The sequence below is a fragment of the Mytilus edulis genome, chromosome 6 (assembly GCF_963676685.1).
Source record: "Mytilus edulis chromosome 6, xbMytEdul2.2, whole genome shotgun sequence".
NCBI classification, from domain to species: Eukaryota; Metazoa; Mollusca; class Bivalvia; order Mytilida; family Mytilidae; genus Mytilus; species Mytilus edulis.
The window spans coordinates 32,896,557-32,923,414 of record NC_092349.1 but is presented as its reverse complement, the minus strand read 5'-3'; the positions used below and the strand labels follow the sequence as shown (position 1 = coordinate 32,923,414).

General features: G+C 32.9%; 2 protein-coding genes across 3 annotated transcripts; both read right to left on the bottom strand.

The window, feature by feature from the left end:
• Positions 1-958: 958 nt before the first annotated feature.
• On the bottom strand, positions 959-7,280 carry LOC139526067 (uncharacterized). The gene is made up of 5 exons (XM_071321224.1): positions 7,179-7,280; positions 5,667-5,735; positions 3,577-3,791; positions 2,827-3,024; positions 959-1,530 (listed from the first exon to the last, which is right to left on the bottom strand). Exons 2-5 carry the CDS (start codon positions 5,725-5,727, stop codon positions 1,432-1,434), a joined length of 573 nt encoding a protein of 190 aa, XP_071177325.1. The 5' UTR covers positions 5,728-5,735; positions 7,179-7,280; the 3' UTR covers positions 959-1,431.
• A 5,072-nt stretch (positions 7,281-12,352) lies between these two features.
• On the bottom strand, positions 12,353-24,952 carry LOC139527528 (uncharacterized). Of its 2 annotated transcripts, XR_011665373.1 has the most exons (4): positions 23,786-24,952; positions 21,989-23,089; positions 13,172-16,998; positions 12,353-12,475 (listed from the first exon to the last, which is right to left on the bottom strand). XR_011665373.1 is itself a non-coding variant. In XM_071323033.1 (3 exons), the coding sequence occupies exons 2-3, from the start codon at positions 22,926-22,928 to the stop codon at positions 14,600-14,602; spliced, it is 3,339 nt and encodes a 1,112-aa protein (XP_071179134.1). In that variant the 5' UTR covers positions 22,929-23,089; positions 23,786-24,952; the 3' UTR covers positions 12,516-14,599. The 2 variants fall into 2 exon arrangements, 1 of the variants encoding a protein (XP_071179134.1); XM_071323033.1 differs by lacking the exon at positions 12,353-12,475 and having other exon boundaries at positions 12,516-16,998.
• Positions 24,953-26,858: the final 1,906 nt, after the last annotated feature.

The window sequence follows — 26,858 nt, the reverse complement described above, 5'->3', positions numbered from 1 at the left end:
CCGCTGACATCGAAAAGGTCACACAAGAAAAAAAAAACATCCCGTGTTAATTGGATGAAAAATTTTAAAATATAAAACACTTCATCAATGATCAACCCCTTTTGTATCTCAATGACTGTTGACACTACTCTTAATCTGTTGACATACTCAAGTTGCTGAATCTTGTTTCCGGTAACATCAGTTTCAATCATATTATCGGTAGGTTAGATTTTTATTGTTTGTTCTTTTTCCTTTTTGTTTTGACACCGAGAAAGAAATCCAAAAAATTATCATGATTTTTCAAAGTCTGAATCCGTAATTAGTTTCAAATACCGGAAGCGTATAAGACACGGGTGGTTAGGGGATCCGAATTTGAATATTTTTGCAAGTAATAGTGTTTTCTGTGGATTTTTTTTCATAGACTTAAGGAAGTACAAAACACTACATTTATAGGTCATACAAGTATAACAAATATTTCCGACTTTGTATATGGTTTCAGAGTAATTATGGCTCAATCAATTCGGTATCTTAGTCTCTTAGAGAACATATTAATACGATATAGTAAGAAACAAAACGTTAGAGATTTGTTTGTGATGATTTTTAAACTTTTAATTATCTGTTTCAACTTTTTGGGATTATTCGGTTTTAATATTGTCTTTCTCTGTTCTTCTACGATATTGGAAGGCTCATCCAACCCCCATTAATAGAATACCTTCGTTCTTATGTTTTACATTGTACCAATAGTACTGTTATTCGATGCAGACAATTATAACCATGATAATTATGCTGTTTTGGAATAACAGGTAAAGCAAACTCTTTTTTTTTAATTTTTCTTAAACGTCCAGTGACAAGTATTTTTATGATATTTCAGGACGACATTGCGTGCAATAATAAGATGAAAATTGTTTGAAATAATAAGATGAAAATTGTTAGTGAAAGAAAAACATATAATTAATAATAAAAATACACAGAGGATACTGAGAGTTTTTTTCAATATATTTTGTATTAAAAATATAAGGAAACTCGATAGGACCACACTTGGTATTTAGTGGCCATGGTTTAATGTAATAAAACATCATAAGCTTCAGCAAACTTTAAATTATTTGTTTGCTTTGTCTCGTGCTTCCACACAGTTAATATTGAAGGACCACTACATTTGCAACAGCATCAATAGAATACATGTCATGTAACAATAAATTAAAGTTATCTATTTCATTTTCTTTGTTCTCTGATCTCTCGGTATGTTTGAGCTTAAGTTCTTTCTATGGTACTAACTTGAGTCTCCAGATTTTCCCTACTAAAGTGTAATAGTATATCTCAATCGTGTACTGGAAATTCAGGAACATTTCCTACATGTACTATGCTTCCATATGCCTAATCAGAAACGGAATTTAAGCAATTCGCTTTAAATTGAAGAACAGCACTGGAACCCTATGTAATTCCTATTTGATTTTAGTCAACATCGTTAATAGGGTCTTCGTAGCTTAGATCATAGTTCCATATAGAATCCATTTCTGGCTTCTTTTCGTGTGACATGATATCCAACCTTACCTGCAAAAAATGCAAATTAAGCCTTAGATGCCTGATTTTTGTATTAGTTGAAAAATATCAACCATAAGCATAAAACATAATGATTTATAGGTTGCAAACAAACAATATTAACAAATTAAATATGTTTTTCCAATAATTCCAAAAGAAACAATGTTGAGTCGTTCCACGCATCGGTGTATGCATTTGAAACAAGAACAGGTTGAAGAGGTCGTATGAATAATTCAATATCATTTCGGCAATTTCTATTTAAATATTCATGAGGAAAAGTGATATCGGGTCAGTGGCTGTATATGACATAGAAAAATACAGTCAACGCATTTTGACTGCTCAAATAGAACGAGTACAGTATAAATATATATAGCATTGATGTAGCATATTGTTGTTTAACATTTTTCTAATGTAAATAGAGAAACTATATATATCACGCGTTACTTCCTTCTAGACTACGCAAACGAACAATTATAATACATGTTGAAGCTCTTGTATACGCGACAAAAACAATACCAACAGACCATTCATTCAAAGGTGTCTGAAAGTGTACTGTGATCATTTAAGAACGGTATTTTTTTCTAAACTTTTGAATAAACAGTGGATTTTACATGTACGTGTAAAATAAAACTAGTTTGGATCATTGTTTTGTATAATCATTTACCCCAAATCTCACATGTCTGATTTCCTCTTATTATTCATTAACACCAACAGGTATCGTATGTCATGCTTAGCCTTTTGAGACACCTGATATAACCCCTATTTGGAAAAAGGGGCTGGGGGGGGGGGGGGCTCATTTTTCTCAGTCTTCAGTTTTCGGTTGTGTTTATAATTAGTTTATAAGTGCACTGGCTTTTTGTCTTTTCGTTTTTTTCCCTGGCATTGTCAATTTGTTTTCGGTTTATGTCCCATCGGTGTTTGTTGCCTCTCTCTCTCTCCAATGTATGGTAGGAACAGTTGGCTCGAACCCCAGCCAATAATTTATTACCTGTGATTGAGGAAAGGTTTATGTGAACATTGTTTGTCTTGGTCTATTTTTGCTATGGCGTTGTCAGTTTAGTTTCGACTGTAAGTGTGAATGTCCCGTTGGTACCTTTCGCCTATCTTCCATTGGATTTTTTTTATTGTCTTTGAAAACAATTTACTTCTTTAAAATTACACAGGGATAACGTGCTGTGCATTTTGGTTTTAAATTTGATGTTCATCTGTAGATATCTTTGTTTTTATTGTTGTTGGTTGTCTGTCATTGGCGTATATTAAAAAAAATATGTTTAGTTCTCGTAAAAATATCTTATATATTTAACTTACCCCTCCTAATCCTTTGAATGGTGACATACACTGTTCCAGAACTGTCAGATGTGTAGGGAAGTCTACACTAGTACCATCGAGAAACGCACTTCCGCTTCCACTTCGTATCCAACAATTATTGGTGCACTCTTTATCATGTGATTCAGGTGCATTCAAATCAGACTTTTTCATCCTGTATTCAATGTTTTCTGTTTTAACCTACATTGAAAGGTTGAAATTTATTAAGAAAAGATTTTTTTGGGAACCTTAAACTGATTTGGTTAGTTCTACCTAGAACTGATTCTGTGATTCTGACAGTTCTAATTATAACAGTTCTACCACTTAGAACAGTTCTAAGATAGAATTGTTTTCGGTAGAACTGTTCTAAGAAGGTTTAGAATAGCTCTTTGACAGATTATTCTGACAGGTGTAATGAGAAGTTAGAAGTGATCTTCACTGAAATTACAAATACACCGCGTATCGAACTACGTTAATTCTATAGTGTTGTTTTAGCAAATCTGAATTCATTTACCTGTTCTTGTCAGTTTTTGATCGAACTCGATTTCAAGTTTCTAGTAGATCAAACGTCTTTATCAATAACAAATTGTAAACAATTCTTCAATATAACTACAAGAACGAGGGGATAACGGCACACAGACAAACACCAGATGAGTATATCAAACTAAAGGCTAAGAAACAAGCACCTCACTCAAAACAGGATCGCGGTTTAAAAGTTCAGAGTACATGTTCAGCTTAGTGATATAATCATACCTGATGTTCAGGTTCCTCATCTTTGAAGTATAGATACAAATCGGAAGCAGAAACTTCAGATAGGTCCTCAAATGCATTTCCATCAACACTAGATTCGGGTATATGTAGGTTTGGTAGTCCCGGTGTAAACAGTGGCGTAATGTCGCTTTGTGGTACCGGTATACCAAAGTTGTCATATTTTCTGTGAGGTCTTCTCTGATTAGCTGGTTTCAATGCTTTGTAGCGTAAATATTAGAATGAACACAATTAAGATAAATTGGTTTACTGACTAAAACAAGATATAAATGTATGTCCAAGTGATTATGTATACAGCAATTAAAGGAACGTCCAACCTTTCACAACAAAGGGGGGAAAAGAGAGGAGAGTCAGTTACAACAATTATTTCATTATATCAATATATACATACAAATGTGCAATGTTTTTTTTTATTGTTTAACACGTAGTGTACATGTATCAGGCTTGCACAAAAAAAGTTCGGTCACTGGACATTTCTAGTTATTTCATTCCGTGTTTATTCATAGGGAATAGAAAATGCAGTATCTCCATGCATTTGAACAAGTTATTGATAAGGTAAAGATAAGCAGAATCGAGTTTAATAATTTCTATATTTATTTTGTTTGAGAAAATATCCTGTCGATTTATTTATTTAATTTGCGAGTTTACCAACCTTTTTGTATGTTTAATTTGAGTTCGTTGTAATGCAAATGTTTATACCAGCGTATAGGAAAAGTATACATCGTTGAACATTTATACGCGCATCATTTAAAATACGGACAAAAAAAAAAAGAGTTACGGTGCTTATCTTCTGTTTCGCATTCAGTATATACAAAAAAGTTTCAATTTTAGGAAAATGTACACATAAAACGTTCGTCAAGCAATAGCACATTGTCACCTTACGTTTCGTTATTCTCAACCATTTTCTATAGAAATTGAAATATATTAACATACGGAGGAGGAGGAGAGCTCAAGCATTATCTACTTGCATGTGCCAAGTCATTTATCTATAATGCAGTGGTTGTGTTTGGTTGCTATGTTTCATATTTGTTTATTTTCGTTTATTTTATAAATGAATGTTCAAATGCATTATATCTTTCTTCCACTTAACATCCCCCTTTTTTTCACTCCCCCCGAATCTAAGAAGGGTGATTGTTCTGTAACTTTATAGCGAATAAAGGGTACGAACCCCTTCCTTTCAGTAAATGGCTTCAAGGTTTGCAGTTTTTATCAATTAATAAAAACAAGAAGAACCTGTGTTTCCGTATGTCCAGTGGCCAATAGTTCAAGGATATAAAGAGCATAACACACTTAATGAAATACAAATAAATACGGGTTTGTGACGAGGAAAGATTGGGATATGCAACTGGACATGTTTTCATTTCAATCGTAAAACAAAAATGTTTCGTTTCAATATCCAAATAAATAACTAATCATATTGAACCTTGTTGAATTGCATTTTATTATTACATGTATATGATTGTAAATCTTGATCTTTATAATATTACGACGAATAACGCCGCAGAATTTCATGATTGGCTCACATTTAAAATACTGTTTGTTAAATGTAAAAAAAGAAAACCCGTTAGCCTTGTTACGGGTCACTTGTGAACTCCTATGAAAAGAGGATGTTTGGCGACAAGTCGAATTTTTGCAGCAAAGGAATGGTAAGTAGTTGTCATTTGTTGCTGTGGTTCAATTTTTTTTATACATAGATTAGACCATTGCTTTTCCTGTTTGAATGGTTTTACACTTGTACTTTTTGGGGCCCTTAATAGCTTGCTGTTCGGTGTGAGCCAAGGCTCCGTGTTGAAGACCAAACGTAGCCCTATAATGGTTTACATTTATAATTTTTTACTTGGAAGGAGAGTTGTGTCATTGACAGTCATACCACATCTTTTAATATCTAAAAATCATTAAAATCAATATTATAGTATGCCTAAGTTTTTACAAATCTACGCCGGGCTCGCGAGTTTCAAAAAACAGCTCGCAAGTTTCAAAAAACAGTGTTTAGCTTGAGTCACGGATAGACTTAACGATAAAAAAAAAAAAACACCATAAAAACAACAAACTTTAACAACAAAATTTATACTTACTTCCTGTAGCTTTCAACTTATTAGTAACAGCAGGTGCAAATACAGCCAATAATGTCAACATGATGTGTGCTGAATGAAAAAAAAAAAAAAAATACATATACAACTTTGTTGTTTATTGAGCTCTAATTAAAATTGAGAAAGGAAATGGTGAATGTGTCAAAGCGACAACCACCCGACAATAGAGCAGACAACAGCCGAAGGCCACCAATGGGTCTTCAATGAAGCTAGAACTCCTGCACCCGTAGGTGTCCTTCAGCTGGCCCCTAAAAAATATGCATACTAGTACAGTGATAATGAACGTCATACTAAACTCCGAATTATACACAAGAAACTAAAATTAAAATTCATACAAGAATTTCTTATTACTTCGAATTGTGTTTTTTTTTTCTTTATCGTTATATTTTATATCAACATTTAAGTTTTTGAAAGATATTTTTTGTTTCGCTAAAAAAAAAAACCACCAGTCGGTTGATTCATTTGTTTTTCCTTTTTAGAAAAAAAAGTGTGTATAATGTGTTTTAAAGTCATATGAAACCTCAAATTAAAAATAAAAATATGCTTTATATGCTTTTTATAACAAAATGAATAGTTGTCATTATCAAACTTATGTACATACACTTTTTCTGAAGATTTTTTTTAATTTGTCCACATTTTATTGAATAAGTTTATTTTTCTTTTAATTGTTTGCTTCCAGGAAGCCGACACCATTTCCGTATTAAAAGTGACCTTAGCGTAACCCTGCTCGTAAAACTCCGGTGATCGCAATACGTATGAATCTGTCACTGAAATAAACTATTATCTTATTCTGCCTGTTATACACGTGCTCAATATCCATGCCTCTTTGTTGATTGTTAAAAGGGGACAATCGGTAAACTTCTGCTTCAAAACACTGTTTTTCGGAAATTGATTTGTTATAATTGAGGCTGGTAGTTTGCTCACTTGAATTGTTTCATGTTGTCATTTCGTTTTACAGCCGATTATATGGTATGCGTTTTCTCATCTTTGAAGACCGTGCTTTTGCCTTGCTAACATCAAACTCATTTAAACTTTGATGTATATATGTAGTTGTCACATTGCAAAGCATACAACATCTCCTAATTTATATACATGTTTATTTGTGAAGAAAAACAAATTTTACTATGTCAGCATACCAATAACTCACAAAAATATAAAGGGACAATAATATGAATGAATTGGAATACATTCTCTTAAAAACCAAGAACAAAGTAAAATCGTTACCAGCGCTTGGCCAGTTTTAAAATATCAACTTTGTGGATAAATCTGGGAATTGCTATATATGTGGTCGAATGTCATGAGAAAAAAATCAAGTAAAAGATATCTTAAATTTAGTCAAAAAGACTAATCAGATGCTTATATTATTTTTAGTTTAGTTTAAACAATATTTTATTCAAATACATTGAATTGGATTGTATTATTTTTGATGCATTGACAAAATACAAAACAATTAATAAAATCGTTTAAAGTATAATCTTACTAAATACTTGTACTTACATTTTATAATTTCCGTAAATTTGAATACCAATAGGCTGAATATTCTTCGGTACAATGTATCAAAGAAAAAGGAATAAATATAATGGAAACGGCAACGGCAACGTCAATGGCAACGGCAACAATGAACGTCACGTCACAGAAACTCACTGGACGTCTCAACCAACGAAACTCCGACAAATACTATGATATAGAAACGTAAAAAAGGAACGGTCATCTTACAGGTGACAATACGATAGAAGAATTTAGAGACTTACATTACTCGAACTATAAGACCGAGAAAAGTCAGGTCTTAAAGGTACAATTCGACGACAGTTAAAACTTAAAAGTGTAATGTGTGATCCAGATTTACGAATATTTGACGATGTTCCAGATTTATTCTTACAGAGATTCGAAAAACTAATGTTTTCCCCTATAATTATTTCAAAGGTAAAAAGGAAAGAAAATAATCAGATGAATGCATATATATGGGTCTTTTTTTTAATGACGACTAAATCACATTTATTGCTTAAACTAGTAACTTACTCCTTAATCAGTCTGTTTATAAGAAGATTCATATTTGCGAAACGTGTACTTGATATATATATCATACACATATATATATATATATTTGTTAGTGTTAATTGAAAAATGACTTGTATGCATGTATTCACCGTTCAAAGTATTGCTTTTTTTTTCTGTGCCATACATTGTAGTTCATGTTCGTGTTAGTTCAGACTTTTACTTATCTACCAAGTTAATCATACATTGTAAACAGCGGACGACCATTCGTTTTTATTTAACATAGTCATGGACAACAATAAATTAAAAAAAATAAAACATATGGTCAGACCTGTTACTTGCCTTTAATTAGGCATTTTGTATTTTTGAAAGAAATGTTGACAACGGATGCCAAATAGTATGTATGAATGCAAGTATTAAGGAAGGGTGTTTGATTTTAACGATTTTAGAATCAATTTAACGCTGCCCTAGTCTTCTCTTATAAATGATTAGTTGAACTACAAGAAAAAATAATAACTAGAAGGACCAGATCGATGGAATCTAAACTTTTTGTAGTTTTTTTAGGTCACATAGTAAGGTCAAAATCTACAGTGAACACTATATATAAAAAAGAAAATGGGGTTATTGCCAATGAGACAACTCTCCACAAGAGATCAAAATGACACAGAAATTAACAACTATAGGTCGCCGTACTGCCTTCAACAATGAGAAAAGCTAATACCGCACAGTCAGCTATAAAAGGTCCCGAAATGATAATGTAAAACAATGCAAACGAGAAAACCAACGGCCTTATTAATGTAAAAAAAATGAACGAAAAACAAATATGTAACACATAAACCAACGACAACCACTGAATATACCGGCTCCTGACTTGGGACAGACACATACATAATGTGGCGGGGTTAAACTAGTTAGCGGGACCCCCCCCCCCCCCCCTAACCTGGGACAGTGGTATAACAATACAACATTAGATTGAACTATATGACATTTCTTTTCAACGTCTTTGAAGTGGAAATAAAATTCAACAACATATAATGTACCCGAAAGGAAATAATGTAGCATTTTCCAATGTTTTCCTTATTTAATGTCTTACATGCCTTAACTGGTCCACGGATGTAGATAAACCCTATCGCTATTTAGTCCAATCATTATCCGGGAAAACAGTCATTTAGATAACTTCCTGTCAAGATTCAAGTATAACAAAGGTCATTAGTAACGAGCTGAGGGAGGAAAGAATTTAGAAAGCAATCACAGTTAATACTTTATCTTTTCAAAAGTATGACCCTTGTAGTTGTCACGATATTAAAAAGACGATACCAAAGGTCACGAAGCTGCTAAGAATTTAACTTTTAACTAAAAAGCAAAAAGTGTAACTACAGAGAATCATGCACAAACAAGACGAACTAATGCAAAAAAATTATGGGACGACGACTATTACCGTGTGGAAATAAATTTTACTCTACGCATAAATACCAGAATACAAGTAGCGATGTAAACATACTACGACATCAATATTAAATGTTTAGGTAGCCTTAGAAATATAAAGTTTATTGTATTATTGAAACAGTTCTAATGAATATTTGAAAAAAAAATATACCTATATGGTCCAAATACTCATATGGTCCGGCCCGTTAATAACCAAACGAGTATATACTCATATGGTCCGACCATACATGTACGTGTATGGTCCAACCGTACGCGTATGGTCGGACCATATGAGTATACGCATATGGTCATGACCATACGCGTATGGTCCAAATACGCATATGGTCTGGAACATTTACATGAATGTTGATTCATTCCACAACACAACAACACATGTATACATGAATGATGCTTTTTTTTAATACACGGTTGGTAGTGGTGTTACGTCCCTTTATAAAAGCAAAACGGTTTCAACAGACGAAAAAATTGATGTTGAACGATTGAAACAAATTCATTAAACACATTCAAAGCTAGCAAGTTGTTATTATTGACATTTTAAAAGACTAATGGAAATAGGTTTCTAATACTAACGGCATTGAAGACTTGGCGAGCAAAAAGACTGGTTGTGAAGAGTTGGATGATAAATTGAGGTTAAACTTTTTTTCAAATAAGAACTTTTGAGAAATTCTTTTTCTGGTAGAGTTTCAATAAAAATAATTTGCAGGCATATTATTCTTTTCAAAAAAGACCCCATTTCTTTTTTTTTCTTCAGGAAAACCGTTGTTTTTGTTTAAAATCAATCTTTAAAAGATCTGTTTTGCCATATAAAAAGCAAGATTTTTGTTTCAAAGTTAAAGCTCACATTTTGTACTCATATTCCGGAATACATTTTTGCCACTGGAAGTCCTAGTGTACAATTTACGAAAAGTAAAATAGTTTGCTTTGTATACGAGTTACTGTATTAAAATAAGGAGATGTGGTATGATTGACAATAAAACAAATATCCATCAATTATCAAATGAAGTGGATGAACGCAATTAAGGCAACAGTACTGCCTTCAATAATGAGAAAAACTCATACCGTATAGTCAGCTATAAACAAATAAGTTTATTTTGGGAATAAACAGAACTAAGGCTATCATATCACTTTTGAGTTTGATATTTTGCGTTATTGATTCTGACATGATGTGCTTATTCACCCCAGTAATAGCCTTTCCACGTACTATGCTTGCAACAGAAGTTATCTACAATCTTTTATATACAGTCCCCTTAAAGTTAAGCATCATAATAATATAAGAGGCATAATTACACCTTATGTAAGAATCCTGGGTTTTGATTAGTTGATAGCCAGTGTGTTTTTCACCAATTTACTGCTATCAAATGCATATCGTTCATTTTTAACGTTGCCGGGGTATATGCAAAAAGGATATGCCTTTTTTACCCTCTCTGCCGTGGTATTTGCCAAAAAATATTCTATCCGACTGGACGCTTGTAACGTCACGATCATCAATGCGTTTAGACATTCGGTGTAATTAAACAGATATAGCATGTTCTTGAGGGGTATTTGCGAAAAATACCAGTCTTGAGAATGAATTTCCCTCGCCTTACGGCTCGCGAAATTTAACATTCTCTCGACTGGTATTTTTCGCAAATACCCCTCCTTAACATGATATACCTGTTCAATATTCTTTTTTAATTTTGCGAAAAAGTATTAAAGTTTTGTGTTATGAATTGCCTATAACAAACACTAAAAAAATCATCACGACTGTAAAGATAAATCCGTCGAGCAACGTTAACGTTTTATTAAAGATCCTCTGCACTTTTACAAATGTATTGTTTCAATACCTTTGACTAATCTTTCTTCTGTTAAACGTTCAGGTGAAATTTGACCTTCATAAAGTGATTGTGTATCAAGGCGTTAGTTATCTGTGGCTAAATATTGCGCCAAGACTATTGTACATGGACGACAACGCTACACCACACAGGTCAGTGGTTGTAACCGGGTAGAGAGAACAAAAAGCAAATGATCGGGTTCATCTACAGGAATATGTTGTTTTTTTTTATATATCTTAGATTCATTTTATAGCATAAACACAATAAAACTCATCAAGGTTAGCATGACTTATGATATAAGACGTCAGACACATGTTTCATCTTCATTAGACTCATTAGTGGCACACGACAGTTGGATGGAAGTGACATGACAGAACAGTCTGAAAAAAAGACTAAGCGTATTTTTTAAGAATACAATTAAGCTTATTGAGGAAATAGTTCTGAAATGTTCACAGTCAACTCAAAACATAAAAAAAACCAAACGAGTTTATATTAGGCAGCAACTATTTGATTTTCTTGGTCTATGGATTTCGAAAGTCGAATTTCTTTTTTTCTTTCAATTTTAGCATTATAAATACTGGCAGCTGAGGGTGAATCAAATTTTATTTTCGCCAAAAACTGGAAACAAAGTTTTTTTCTCAAAAAAAAAAAAAATAGACAACGACCCCCCCCCCCCCCCCCCCCACCGAAAATCAAATGGTTGCTGCCTTATACATTGAATATAATTAAATTTTACAAATCATATTTAACCTTAAAAGTATGATAACATGATAAAATAAGTTACAAACAATATTAACAACGACCATGCAGGTCATTGAAATACAACTTTGAACTGAACCATTGTTAAGGTAAAATGTTGAATTACTTGCTTTGTAATATGTGACAATCACATACTTTAACATTTAAACATTATGGACATATATCATTATATGATCATCGCCGATGCTACAATACCTCAACGGTTTGAACAGGATAATTAAAAGATAACGAATTAAATGTCTGACAATACATTACTATTTAACAATGTTTAACGTAGTTGATATGGATCAAAACATTTAAGACTTAAATCTGCATGACACCGATATATTTAATGGATTTGTTTGTTAACAAATTTAGGTAAGACACGATTTACACTTATAAACTTTGTGCATAGCAAACATATTGCATGTCTCAAACGAATGCAAAAATAAATACCCCCTTTAGGCAATACCATATTCATATAACTTTCCAGCTTTATTTCTTTTGAAAATGCTCGTAACATGTACAATTTACAGTGATCGCAATATTATCAACCCTGGATTTTATATGTTTTATAGCATGAAAGAATGTCAAAAACTCTTTGTAACTATACACATTAACCTTAAAAGTCAACAAGGTTCTTCCAATTATTTTCAAATGAAGTATCGATACAAATGTGAACTTTGTTTGGGTGGGGTAATACAGAGTTACTGGACTTGCTGGTGTTTGTTTAAGTAGTGTGAGTGACCGTGTCTTGCTTATATGAACTTGTGCTGGAACTGCACTGAACTGGAACTTAGAATACTGGAATAAGAACAAGCTTGTATAAAAATAGATGTTTATTGTTTGCTGGACACGAATGCAAGTGTATAATAATAATACAATGAACAATGAACATACATAATAAAAACATATATATAGAAACAATGAATATAATAGAATATATCAGTAACTCTGGTATTTGAATAATGCGAATAAGAATAATTAACCCACCCAAAAGTATAGTTCACTTTAAATGAATAGGGGTAAGACTAGCTCACTTGAAATAATAAATATGAATTGAAATGGGGGAATGAAATATAAAAATGAAATATAAATATGAACGTGAACTGGGGGAATTAAATATAGAAATGAAATATAAATATGAACTTGAACTGGGGGAATTAAATATAAATAAAGGGAGATAATTTGAATACTATATTTTACAGTTTCTATGGAAACAATGCCAAAGTAGGTTTATCTCATTTAAACCTGTTTCTGAATAAACAATTAATGTAGTTCTTACTAAACTATATAAAATATTTAACCAAACGCTATGTACAATGTGCCAGATAAATATAACTGACAAACACAAATAAAACATGAATGCAAGAGCACCCCCCTTTTCTATGCACTGGCCATTTGAATGAATAATTGCCATGAGAAAATGTTTATAACGTATGTGCATGAAGAATTGAATGTTACGCATAATAATATGAATAATTGAACACTATAAAACACCTTGAATAGTCGAATAGATGAAGAACACATCATTTTCTGTTTTGTCGAAATAAACGCTAGTTCTATAAGGGGAGTAACTCTGCAGTGATATGAACAATGACCCAAAAATAAAAGAACTTAAAGTACTAAAAGAAAATCGTAACTAACTATATACAAAATTACTTCTAAATGCTTCGAAGAACTAAAATAGTTAAATGCCTGAAATTGTCGCATCGTTTAATTATCTACAGGAATAAAGACTGAACGAAATTGAATAAAGTATATCGAAACACGAACATTAAAATAAAACGTATTGAAACACGCATATTAAAAATAACAAAACTATTTACAAAAACGAATTGAATACTTATTCTGAACTCTTAAAACTATAGAAAATACTTGAATTAAAAGAATATACTCTTGTAACTATTATTGAATATATTTTGTATAAAGAATTCCCTTTCGAGTGCGCAAACTAACTTAATTTAAATAAACTGTTAAGATTTCAACTATATCTATAAAAATAATGTAATTTATGAACTGGAAAGTATAAATGCAAGATACATGAATATGAACAAAAATGCTACTTATTCTGTCTTAAAACTTTGTAATAAAATCTTATCATTAAGAAATATAAAATAAATAGTTTAACTTCACTCACCTGGAATAAGAACAAGCTTGTATAAAAATAGATGTTTATTGTTTGCTGGACACGAATGCAAGTGACCAGAAACGCTTGTCCAGGTATCAAGCTTGGTTTCCAGGCGAGGTTAATTAGGGGAATTTCTTATGATTAACAAAGGAAAAACAATTAATAATCCTGTGGGGTACCTCGAGGTTACTTAAGGTAACGCTGTGAATCATGTGACTCACATATGTCACTAAGGGACGGATTAACTAAATTATTGAGAAGGAAATTGTACTAAATTATGTAATCCTTTATTTGCTATCTTTTGTGAAAAAGTATTTGTTAATTGACTTGTAAATTCTATATGTAACGTAATTCTACCAAACAATGCTATGAAGATTAAAAGTTACGAAACTATATTTTTCCATGTGAAATCAGATGTCTGTAAAGTTATAAAACTTACAATTGAACTTTTATTATAAAAATCACGAAAATAAGAATCTTTATTAAAACATATGAATATATACAATAAAACATGAAAATCTGAAACAAGAAGTGAAACGTGAATTTCCGCTGTCACATATTCCCTCACCGCTGAAAAATTCTTTGTCCGCAAAGAATAAAATTTACCATCATGAATATTGAACTGAAAATTCATTCGAAAAGTAAAAAAATTTTGGATGGTTTTGTTCAATTAAGCAAAATTTGAATTTCTTGACTAAGATCAACAATAAAAACAAGATGACTAAGATTGTACCAAGTCATGCACAAGTATAAGATTATGTCCATCAATAAAAATATAATAGTATATGAATAAATGATTACTTTATTCTTGTAAAGTAATTGTGGTGTGTGATTAAAACATGGCAGAAGAAGGGAGTACCAAACATCTTTTTAAGTCTACTGGCGGTATATGGATTTACTGAAATATCTTCAGGAATGGGAACTTCATGTTTAGTATTTATATTAACAATAGAAAAATTATCAAAATCTGCATGTAGTCTTGTACAAAATGTTCCGGATATTCTCATATTTTGAATACAGTTTGGGGCAGTAATATCCCAATCTGATGGACAAAGTGATAGGGTAACGATGGGTATTGTTATACATGATAACCCATTTGTGATTTCCAGTACTACTTTTGTATGGTTTCTGTTGTTGAACTTTTTGAAGAAATAAATCGAAACAATTACTAAGGCCAAAGTCATGGTAAAAGACAGAGCAACAAAAGGCCAAGGATTACATTGTGTATTAAAAATGCTTTGAACATGCGAGGATTCAGTAGTTGTTGCAAGGTGCTTGTAAATAAAGGATGGTAAGGGAGAAGGAATGGATAAACTTTGTGAACGAGGAATCTTTTGAAGCAATAGAAGTGTGGCTGTTAGAATGCGAATCTTGTTAAAAAGTACGATACATGCTATGACAAGTAGACCTGACACACATAGAGAAGAAATAATAAGAATGGTATTAAGATCAAGCCATGAGTCATCCATAGAAATATCACCATTAATAAGAGGTTCAGAGAGGGATTTGAAGACAGTTTTCTGTTTAAGGGTAGCTTGTGCAATGCGTTTTAAACTTAGGTGAAGGTTATGGTCTTGTGCAATAATATTAGAAAAAGAATGGTTGAAAATATTAATAGAAGGTATTTGAATATTAATTTGCTTGGTGAAGGTAGTATCTCCTAGAATGGAAGAGTAAGTGTCAGAATCAAAGAAATGCTGAATTAATGCTAAGTTAATTGGATGGAGAACAGTAACTGTGTCTTTATAATTTGTACATTTTTCTATTTTCTTTGGAATATACAAAGAATCTGTGGACAGAGAACACATACAAGGTATTTGGATAAAACAAAAATTGCAGCCTTTTACTATTTTGTGTTTGTTTGGACACTCAAATGCAAGAGTATTCATTTTATACACTAATAATGTGTTGTCATAAATTTCTTCAACTGTAGGTTTGATAACATTCATGAGGAATCTAAAATCACAATGTTCATGAACATCTTGTTTCGAATTAAAATACAGAGAAGAAATGCAAGTTGTTGAAACTGTTGACACAAGTGGCAAACTATATGAACAATATAATGTTGTTTTTCCTGTACAAGAACTAACTCTCGAATAAGAGATATGATTATAATATTGATTATTACTTGTAACAACGAAATATTCAGGAAGGTCCATAATTTTGGTGCCATGATTGCTAGACGAATTGATAGGTACTGGAAATGAGTTTACTCTATACAATGCAAGAGGTGATGAAAACGTAGAAATTGGAAATTTCAAAGTAACATATAAAGTAGAATGATTTCTGGCATACAACAATTGTGAAGATGAATAATAATATGCAGGATCAGTATTTAACAAGTAGAATCCTTTGAACTTTTCATTTAGAATAAGCTGAACATGCTTGAGTGTATTTTTCAAAATATTTGGAGAAATGAGAAAAGGTGATAGATTTCCCTTTACCATTTCATGTATCCCTATTTTTAATTCCTCTAAATACTTGTTAACAGATGAAGAAAGATTCATTTGATCAATAAGTAAATTTGACAATTTTACACTGACTTTTTCAAAGTGTGCAACAAATTTTGAAGTTTCTGAAGTAAGGTTGACCATAATGTCATGATTTTGCTGAACACCTAATACAATATTTTGAAATCTTTCATCAGTTTTTGACATGAACGATGACAGTAACTGATCATGTTCTGTCATTGCTTTAGCAAATTTATTATTCCTGTTTATTAGAATGTTTACATGTCTGGCTAACTTTTGAACGTCTTTCACTGTAGCTGTGCCGAATAGAGATCTGGAAATGGATCCGACGAAATTGAACAATCCTCTTTTACTCCTACTTTGTGTACTTGCTGTATTAATTTTGAAATCTGCTTTTGGAATAAGCTTATGAATTATCTCCACAGTACTATTAACATTTGATGCAACGTCTGTTTTCAATGCAGACAAATGTGAAATGACTTGATTAAGAATGAAGCAGTTTTGATGAATAATGTCACAGGATGGATAGGAAAACTTATGAATCTTATGTGGAATAGAAATCTCGAACGTGTGGAACCAGTGTTCGCTTCCAAAGACTATATCCGCCTCTTTGACAAAAGTAACTCCATAATTTGTGCGTTGCACAAGTTTTTCTTTTTCTGCGTTCACAGCTAAAACATTCAGCAGAAGCATCCATACTAAGACTGTGGCAAAACTTAAGGTTCCTAGAGAAAAGAAAGGTAGAAGGTGTTAGAGTGTGCACTGAATGTCGGTTTAGGGTTTATAACTCCCTTTTAGCACTATGAACATGAGTTTCCTCATAATTGTGACATCAATACACAGAAAACAAAGTTATAAGAAAATAAGCACAGGTGGACATCAAAGTTTTGCCAAAGTCAACATGAATATTCTGGATGTAAGATCAAGGTAAAACAATTACTATTGAGGACTTTGTCAAAAAAAAAATGTGTTTGTACTGCACATGAACATGCACACATTTTGAACTGAATGAACTGAACTTACGAATGAACTAATATATTAAGGAAGGAATAATGAACTAGAAATCTCCTTTCAAATAGAACAAAGAACTGAATCTGCGAACACTGATTTTCACTAACCTTTGAATAGAATATGATTGCATCGAATATGAAACAATAGAACAATATGAAATACTAGAACACTATGAAAATACATGAAATACTAGAACACTATGAAATACTAGAACACTATGAAAATACATAAAATACTAGAACACTATGAAATACTAGAACAATGTGAAATATGAAGTCATAGAAAAATATGAAAAGCATGATTAATTTGCAACTTAATGAAAAATATTATTTCGTTTTCTTTTCTTTCGTTTGGTTCCTCTTTGTGTTTTTGTTGCAAGGTATTGACGCACCATTTGAATTGGCAGATTTTGCTCTGGTTCCCAGGTCTTTTCTCTGTATCCGACCCATTTTACCAGAAATTGTTGTACACCATTAATCTTTTTACTTTGGACAAGTTTTTCAATATCATAAAATTGTTTTGAACCATCATCTATAGGTTCATCAGTATCTGAAGTATCAGCATCTTGATTTGGAATAATTTCATCATTGTTTGGATTCAGTGGAGGGACTGGATTTTGGAAATTTGGTTGTTCTTCCCTCCTTGGGTCTGGACGTGGAACATCAGGAGGAGGTGCATTTTGATCTGGACGATGATCTGGGGGAGTGTATATTTTCAACCTGTTTGCATTGATCATGCTTTTTAGCATCTTGTTGTTTTCACACCTTCTCAATTTGTATGTATGATTCAGTCCTTTGGCAACTATGTAGAATGGACCATCTTGTTTTCTGTGTAATTTTGAAGCTAACCCAATTGGCACTTTAGGATTATATATAAGAACTAAATCTTGGATTTCGAATTTTGGCAAGGCAGTATTTTTGTCGTAATGCTTCTTTTGTTTTTCCTGTGCATATTTCAAGTTGTCAGTTGCACACCTTTTGGCTATTTTTAGACAATCCATGATGTTTTCAATATGAACCTTCAGATTTTTGTTAATGTCTGTTTTTGGAAGCAGAGTGGTGTCAACAGGAAGGTTCATTTCTTTACCAAAAAGTAAATGATATGGAGAAAACTCAGAAGATGCTGATGGGGACATGCGAAAAGCCATAAGTATACCTGGAAGGAGTTCTGTCCAATTTGATTGATTTTCATCTACAATGGTTCTCAGACATTGTATGACAGTCTTGTTTGTTCGCTCTGCAACTGAATTAGTCTGAGGATGGTAAGAACTTGTGAAATAGTGTTTCACATTGTAAATTTGGGTTACAGCAGCAACAAGTTTACTCATAAACCCTTGACCACGATCTGAAACAAGGCTAGTGGGACTTCCGTAACGAGAGAATACCTCTTTGTGAAGAACATCCGCAATTTCTGCAGCTGTTTCAGATCTTACTGGAAAAGCCTCTGTCCATTTGCTGAATGCACATACTACTATAAGAATATGACGATAACCTAATTTTGTTTCCTTGAAAGGACCTATGAGATCAATGTGCCATCTTGCAAAAGTGTCTGTAATAGGCATTGGAGTTAAAGGAACTCTTTTTGCATGAACATGTGGTTTAGCTCTTTGACAAGCATCACAGCCTCTAATGTAATCTGCCACTGCTTGGTACATTCCAGGAAAGAAGTACTTATTTTTGATAGCTAGATAGGTTCTGTCAAAACCAAAGTGCCCTATTTCATGATAGGATTTGAGAAGGTCATTTCGAAATTGACGTGGACAAGCAAGTTGTTTTACAAAAAGGTCTTTCTTTCTACCTCGTGTCCTTGGCTGATAAAAATGGTACAAGATACCGTCTAACAATGCATACTGACTTGCTTCTAAACAAATTTTCTTTGACAGTTTAGATTCATCAGGAAGTGTGCCATTTTCAAGGTACGCATAGATATGTTTAAAGTCAAAACATTCTTTTTGCAAAGGACCTATGTTTTCTGGCATAACTTCAGTGTGAGTTTCTTGTATTTGTGTTGGCTCAGGGTCTGTTTCTATCACTGGATTATCTGAATCTTCAGCATCAAGTGCCATAACAAAAGGAATGGGAGAATTTGTAGGAGTGTAAACAAAATTTACCTGTAAAGGCTCTGAACTTTCTTGTGAACTGATAGAAGTAAGATTTACAGAAGGAATGACATCTTCAGGTTCTGAACTAGATTGAAAATCAGAGTACTCTCTTCTTGAGAGGCAATCAGCATTCCCATTTTTCTTCCCTGGACGAAAACAAATGTCAAAACTATATCCCTGAAGAAGTACTGACCATCTTGCTAAACGACCTGTGGACTGCTTAATGTTTGTTAACCACTTAAGAGCTTGATGATCTGTGTAAACTTTGAAATGACTGTTTGCTAAGTAAACATGATATGACTTGATACCTTCTAAAACTGCAAGACATTCCAATTCACTGACACCCCAGGCTCTTTCACCGTGTGTCAATGACCGACCTCCATAAGCAATGACCTTTTCTTGACCTTTAGAATCTAACTGACCTAATATGTACCCAATAGCTGTGCCGCTGGCATCAGTAGTAAGAATGAAAGGTTTGGACATATTAGGATAAGCAAGAATGGGTGCAGAACAAAGAGCCTTTTTGAGCAGATCAAATGCCTTTTGGCACTTTTCTGACCATTCAAAAGGAACATCATTTTTCAGAAGGTGGTTGAGAGGTGTAGCAATGTGACTGTAGCCTTCAATGAATTTTCTGTAGTAATTTGTCAAACCAAGAAAAGAACGAATTTGTTTTTGGTTTTTAGGAACAGGAAAAGTACTGACAGCATCTACCTTTGATGTGTCTACCTTGACACCCTCTTTTGAAATTGTATGACCTAAATAAATCACTTCCTTCCTAGCAAAAAGACATTTTCCTGGTTTCAAAGTTAACCCAGCAGAAATAAGTTTGTCAAAGACTAACTGAAGGTGATTGAGATGTTCCTCGAAGGATTTGCTGAAAACAAGGATGTCATCGACATAGACAAGAGCAATTTTGTAATTCAGAGATCTGAGAACTTGTGTAAGCAAATGTTGAAAAGAGGAAGGTGCAGAAGCCAAACCAAATGGTAACCTTTTCCATTGGTAGACACCACTAGGAGTTACAAAAGCTGCTTTGTGTGCAGTTTTGGGGTCAAGGCCACACTGCCAATATCCAGATAGAAGATCTAAAGTACTGAAAATAGAAGCTTGGGCTTTACCAAGTGCATCGAACACATCTTCTAGCCTGGGTAGAGGAAAAAACTTTGGACGTGTAACCTTGTTCAATAACCTATAGTCCACACAAAACCTCATTTCCCCTGATTTCTTCTTACACATAACAACTGGACTTTGCCATTCACTATTAGACTCTTCAATAATGTCATATTTCAACATTTGTTCGATTTGACGGTTCATTTCATCGAAAACATGAGGAGTTTGCCTATAAAATCTTTTTCTAACAGGAGGGGCATCATCTGTTTCAATTACATGCTCATACATGTGAGTGCGTCCAAGTTCACTCAGGTTTTCAGCAAAGACTTTTCTATTTTTGTGAAGGAAAACTGTAAGTAGGTCTTTTTGTTCATCAGTAAGATCGGAATTGCTTAAGTCAAATTGAAGGATATTTTGGTGTTTTTCAGTGTGAACTTTTGACTTGGAATTGTCAGAATTCTGGACTTTATCATTGTCCTCGGACATTGAAATTATATCTTCTGAATTAACAGGAGTAACTGCAGCAACAACATAATTTGCAGGAAGGAAAATTTTGTCTTTAGTCGGATTCATTATTCTTAAGCATGACTGATTTGAATCATCTAAAGAAACACAACATTTTGCACCAGCAAGAGACATTTTTGGTAAAGATGGCAAAGGCTCTAGTAACGCAATCTGATTCTTGATAGAAGAAACGCTAATTGGAATATTAGCCTGATGAAAAGGAGGAATGAAAGTACCACTCACTGTCCTAGCAAGACCTGAATTCAACTCTAAAGCATTTAGAGTATTCGAACATGAATCAGGAATGAAAATAGTCTCACTATCACATATGATATGAGCCTTAACATCATGAAGAAAGTCAAAACCAAGAATCATTTGCTGGTGTAATTTGTCAAAAACATGAAAATTATACCTCATGGCAACATTGCCTAGTATAAGAGGAAGAGAAACTAACCCAAGTACAGAATGAACTTCACCTCCAACACCCATAGCACTTTTAATTTTTGAAATTTCGATTTTATCCTTACTTATTCCTAAGAATTGGAGTAATTGTACAGAACAACAACTCATTTGTGCACCTGTGTCAACTAAACTTGTGACATGTTTGCCACAAACTTCAATTTGCATTTTGTTCCCTGATAAATTCATTAACTGTGCAATTTCTGGAATTTTATTTTGCTGCTTATTTTTGTTTTTGCCAAATGAAGTAGAAGTTTTTAAAGAAGAAGGAGGTGTCTGGGCTTGTCTCTTCTGTCTCTTTGAAGAGTGCCTACCCAGGGACTGGATAGGCCCGTGTCCCTATGCTGAAGAGTTAGGATGGCGTGAATTAAAGTTCCTACTCTGAGAAGGATGGGGTTGCCTATTGTTGCTCCTAGGATAACTTCTTAGATTTAAACCACACACCTCTTTGAAGTGACCTACCCTGTCACATTTAAAGCACTTAACATTAAAAGCAGGACATAATCTCCTATTAGTGCAAGACTTACCACAACCAAAGCACACATAGTCTTGTCTGTATTGTGTTGGAACTTGTCTTTCTTGAAAATTCTGAGTTGGCATAGAATGCGGTGTGACAGCCATCACTTCAGTCACTTCCTGCTTTACAGCAGATTTCATAGTTTCTAAAAAAGATGAAAACATAGCATTAATGTCTTGTGACGTACATGGTGTGCTAGAACTAGCACATTCAGCCACATTAGTAGCTATTTCTAAAGAATTTCTTAATTGTTCAAAAGTCTTAGGTGATTTTTGGATGACGGTTTGCTTCAAACTAGGTTTTAAACCATTGACGGCAATGTCAACAATTACCGCTTCCCCTAAATTTTCAGCTCCCATGGCTAATTGCTGAACTCTAGCCAAATACGCTTGACTACTTTCTGTATTTGTCTGTTGTAGTTTGTAGATTTGTTGATTAGTTTTTGTGTTTGAAAATCGGGCTAAAAATGCTGCTTTCAAACTACCAATATCGCCTTTAGTGTTCGCATCAAGGTTATGAAACCACAGAGAGGCATGCCCTGTAAGTTGTAAAGGCAAAACCCACAATGCCTTATTATTGTCAACATTATGTAACGCTCTATATGATTCGAAAAGATTCCACCATATTGCTGGCACACAACAGCTTTCATCACTGAATTTTTGTAAGGATGGACCTGAAGCCATTTCTGAGTCTAAATTTAAATTGAAAGAAATAATTGAATTATTGGAAATATCTTCAATGTCTGATTCTTCGCCTGAATCAGTGTTAAATGAAACGGTTGTTGTATCACTGTTGTTATCTAACAGTATCAAACCTATATCTTGTTGAAAATTATCTGTGATACTTTGGATTGGTTCTTCCTCTATAATCTGTTTTGAGAAAGATCTTGTGGCAGGATGCTCTGAATTCAATGGAGTGGCTCCTTTCTGTTCTGGTCTGGATTTTGGCATAGGTACCGTTATCTTTTGACGCTCCACCAATCTGTGAACTTTGTTTGGGTGGGGTAATACAGAGTTACTGGACTTGCTGGTGTTTGTTTAAGTAGTGTGAGTGACCGTGTCTTGCTTATATGAACTTGTGCTGGAACTGCACTGAACTGGAACTTAGAATACTGGAATAAGAACAAGCTTGTATAAAAATAGATGTTTATTGTTTGCTGGACACGAATGCAAGTGTATAATAATAATACAATGAACAATGAACATACATAATAAAAACATATATATAGAAACAATGAATATAATAGAATATATCAGTAACTCTGGTATTTGAATAATGCGAATAAGAATAATTAACCCACCCAAAAGTATAGTTCACTTTAAATGAATAGGGGTAAGACTAGCTCACTTGAAATAATAAATATGAATTGAAATGGGGGAATGAAATATAAAAATGAAATATAAATATGAACGTGAACTGGGGGAATTAAATATAGAAATGAAATATAAATATGAACTTGAACTGGGGGAATTAAATATAAATAAAGGGAGATAATTTGAATACTATATTTTACAGTTTCTATGGAAACAATGCCAAAGTAGGTTTATCTCATTTAAACCTGTTTCTGAATAAACAATTAATGTAGTTCTTACTAAACTATATAAAATATTTAACCAAACGCTATGTACAATGTGCCAGATAAATATAACTGACAAACACAAATAAAACATGAATGCAAGAGCACCCCCCTTTTCTATGCACTGGCCATTTGAATGAATAATTGCCATGAGAAAATGTTTATAACGTATGTGCATGAAGAATTGAATGTTACGCATAATAATATGAATAATTGAACACTATAAAACACCTTGAATAGTCGAATAGATGAAGAACACATCATTTTCTGTTTTGTCGAAATAAACGCTAGTTCTATAAGGGGAGTAACTCTGCAGTGATATGAACAATGACCCAAAAATAAAAGAACTTAAAGTACTAAAAGAAAATCGTAACTAACTATATACAAAATTACTTCTAAATGCTTCGAAGAACTAAAATAGTTAAATGCCTGAAATTGTCGCATCGTTTAATTATCTACAGGAATAAAGACTGAACGAAATTGAATAAAGTATATCGAAACACGAACATTAAAATAAAACGTATTGAAACACGCATATTAAAAATAACAAAACTATTTACAAAAACGAATTGAATACTTATTCTGAACTCTTAAAACTATAGAAAATACTTGAATTAAAAGAATATACTCTTGTAACTATTATTGAATATATTTTGTATAAAGAATTCCCTTTCGAGTGCGCAAACTAACTTAATTTAAATAAACTGTTAAGATTTCAACTATATCTATAAAAATAATGTAATTTATGAACTGGAAAGTATAAATGCAAGATACATGAATATGAACAAAAATGCTACTTATTCTGTCTTAAAACTTTGTAATAAAATCTTATCATTAAGAAATATAAAATAAATAGTTTAACTTCACTCACCTGGAATAAGAACAAGCTTGTATAAAAATAGATGTTTATTGTTTGCTGGACACGAATGCAAGTGACCAGAAACGCTTGTCCAGGTATCAAGCTTGGTTTCCAGGCGAGGTTAATTAGGGGAATTTCTTATGATTAACAAAGGAAAAACAATTAATAATCCTGTGGGGTACCTCGAGGTTACTTAAGGTAACGCTGTGAATCATGTGACTCACATATGTCACTAAGGGACGGATTAACTAAATTATTGAGAAGGAAATTGTACTAAATTATGTAATCCTTTATTTGCTATCTTTTGTGAAAAAGTATTTGTTAATTGACTTGTAAATTCTATATGTAACGTAATTCTACCAAACAATGCTATGAAGATTAAAAGTTACGAAACTATATTTTTCCATGTGAAATCAGATGTCTGTAAAGTTATAAAACTTACAATTGAACTTTTATTATAAAAATCACGAAAATAAGAATCTTTATTAAAACATATGAATATATACAATAAAACATGAAAATCTGAAACAAGAAGTGAAACGTGAATTTCCGCTGTCACACAAAAACAAAAGTTTTGAATAATAATGAAAGATATATTTATGGTGGTTGATTAGTAACGTTGCAAATAAGTTTATTCAAAGGATTGGTAAGTTTACTCGGAGTCGTATATACATTTCCGTGCTCGGTAAATAACATCACCATACACTCTAGAATAAAATTGAGATTGGAAATGGGGAATGTGTCAAAGAGACAAAAACCCGACCATAGAGCAGACAACAGCAAAAGGTCACTAACAGGTCGTCAATGCAGCGAGAAATTCCCGCACCCAGAAGCGTCCTTCAGCTGGCCCCTAAACAAATATATATATACTAGTTCAGTGATAATGAACGCCATACTAAACTCCAAATTGTACACAAGAAACTAAAATTAAAAATAACACAAGACTAACAAAGGCAAGAGACTTCTGACTTGGGACAGGCACAAAAATGCATTCCATCTGAAAACATATTGAAGGTATTGCCACACTTGAAAAACACCATATTTGTGTTTATGAAAGAATTTAGTAAAGGTTTTTAATAGTTTGTGGTAATAAATCCCTGACTTGTGATTTACCAGTAATACATTTATTACGCTCATTGAAATAAAACACATCATTACAGACACGGGCATAGCGAACGAGTTAGGATATATACCGCCAGAAAGTGCCAACGGAACACCACCGTCCAAAAAAGTAAAAAGAAAAAGGAAAGACAAATTATGCTGTTTGTCGTAAATTGTGTTTGTTGAGTTTCTGGTGTGAAACTAAAATGTGTAAATTTAGGAAAGGACACGAATTGCTGTTAATATTTTACTCATTTTTGGTAGGTAAATTTCGGCAGTTTATTTAGAGAATTTTTGATTATTTAACGAAATCATATCATCAAGAAAAAGCATATACGAGCCGTTTGTGATTTTGGCCATGAACTAAGATTAAAAAAAGTACAGTAACATGAGGAACACATAAATTAAATATTACCGGGCTGAAGTACGTTAACTATTCACTATTCACTTTTCACTATTCAAAATTAATGAATAGTGAACTGTGTTTTTTTGCACTATTCACTATTCAAGTTTATGAAATTGAATAAATTTAGTATCAACTTGTATATGTAAAAATGTGAGAAAAAAACCCAGATATGCTATGCTTGCCAATGAGACAACTCTCTACAAGAGACCAAATGACCGGCACAGACATTTAAAACAGCTACTCACCGTACGGCCTTCAACCATGCACAAAGTCCCTACCGCACAGTCAGCTTTGAAGGCCCCGAAATGACAATGTAAAACAATTCAAACGAGAAAACTAACGACATTATTATTTATCAGGGTTGAATTCGTAACCTTTTAGAATAAGTTTATTTAAAAGATCGTTAAGTTGATTTGTTAAGTGTAATGTCTGTAATGAATTGCTATAGGAATTCGATTAGAATACGAGGTCTGTGTAATATATAGTATTAAGGTATAAACAGATAGGATATTTGTTATGCCTATCCCTTTTATCTAGAATTTTACGTAAAATTGAACTTGATCATGCATCTCAAATCCACTTATGCATATCTAGGAGCTTATGGTACAATTGTCGCACATATTTTCACAATTATTACATATATTTCAATGGGTGAGTGGGGTCCACGTTTATTAATCAAGCATTAAAATACGCATTCGTTTCCGGCTTGGGATGTCCACATAAAATGAAATCAACCGTTTAAACGGTACTCGATGTGTCAGGGGAGGGCAAAAGAGTAATCATGTCTCAAAGTGCCAATTTTAAATTTCAAAATCTCATTTTCCAATTTTAAAATTTCTCACATACTTATACATTTATATATAAAGACTTTAAGTAAAATATGAAAAGTCTATTAGGACTATAGGAGGTAATATACCCAAGGACTGCAAGTTTCGTAT

What these genes read in the sequence shown, in the direction of transcription:
- LOC139526067 (XM_071321224.1), bottom strand. Translation starts at nt 5,727, where the DNA reads ATGTTGACATTATTGGCTGTATTTGCACCTGCTGTTACTAATAAGTTG. An exon ending in ATGAGGAACCTGAACATCAG is followed by an intron (nt 3,025 to 3,576) that starts GTATGATTATAT and finishes CTTTCAATGTAG; the next exon opens with GTTAAAACAGAAAACATTGA. An exon ending in CATTCAAAGGATTAGGAGGG is followed by an intron (nt 1,531 to 2,826) that starts GTAAGTTAAATA and finishes CATTTTTTGCAG; the next exon opens with GTAAGGTTGGATATCATGTC.
- LOC139527528 (XM_071323033.1), bottom strand. Translation starts at nt 22,928, where the DNA reads ATGCCAAAATCCAGACCAGAACAGAAAGGAGCCACTCCATTGAATTCA. An exon ending in CTATGTGTGCTTTGGTTGTG is followed by an intron (nt 16,999 to 21,988) that starts GTAAGTCTTGCA and finishes TCTTTTCTCTAG; the next exon opens with GAACCTTAAGTTTTGCCACA.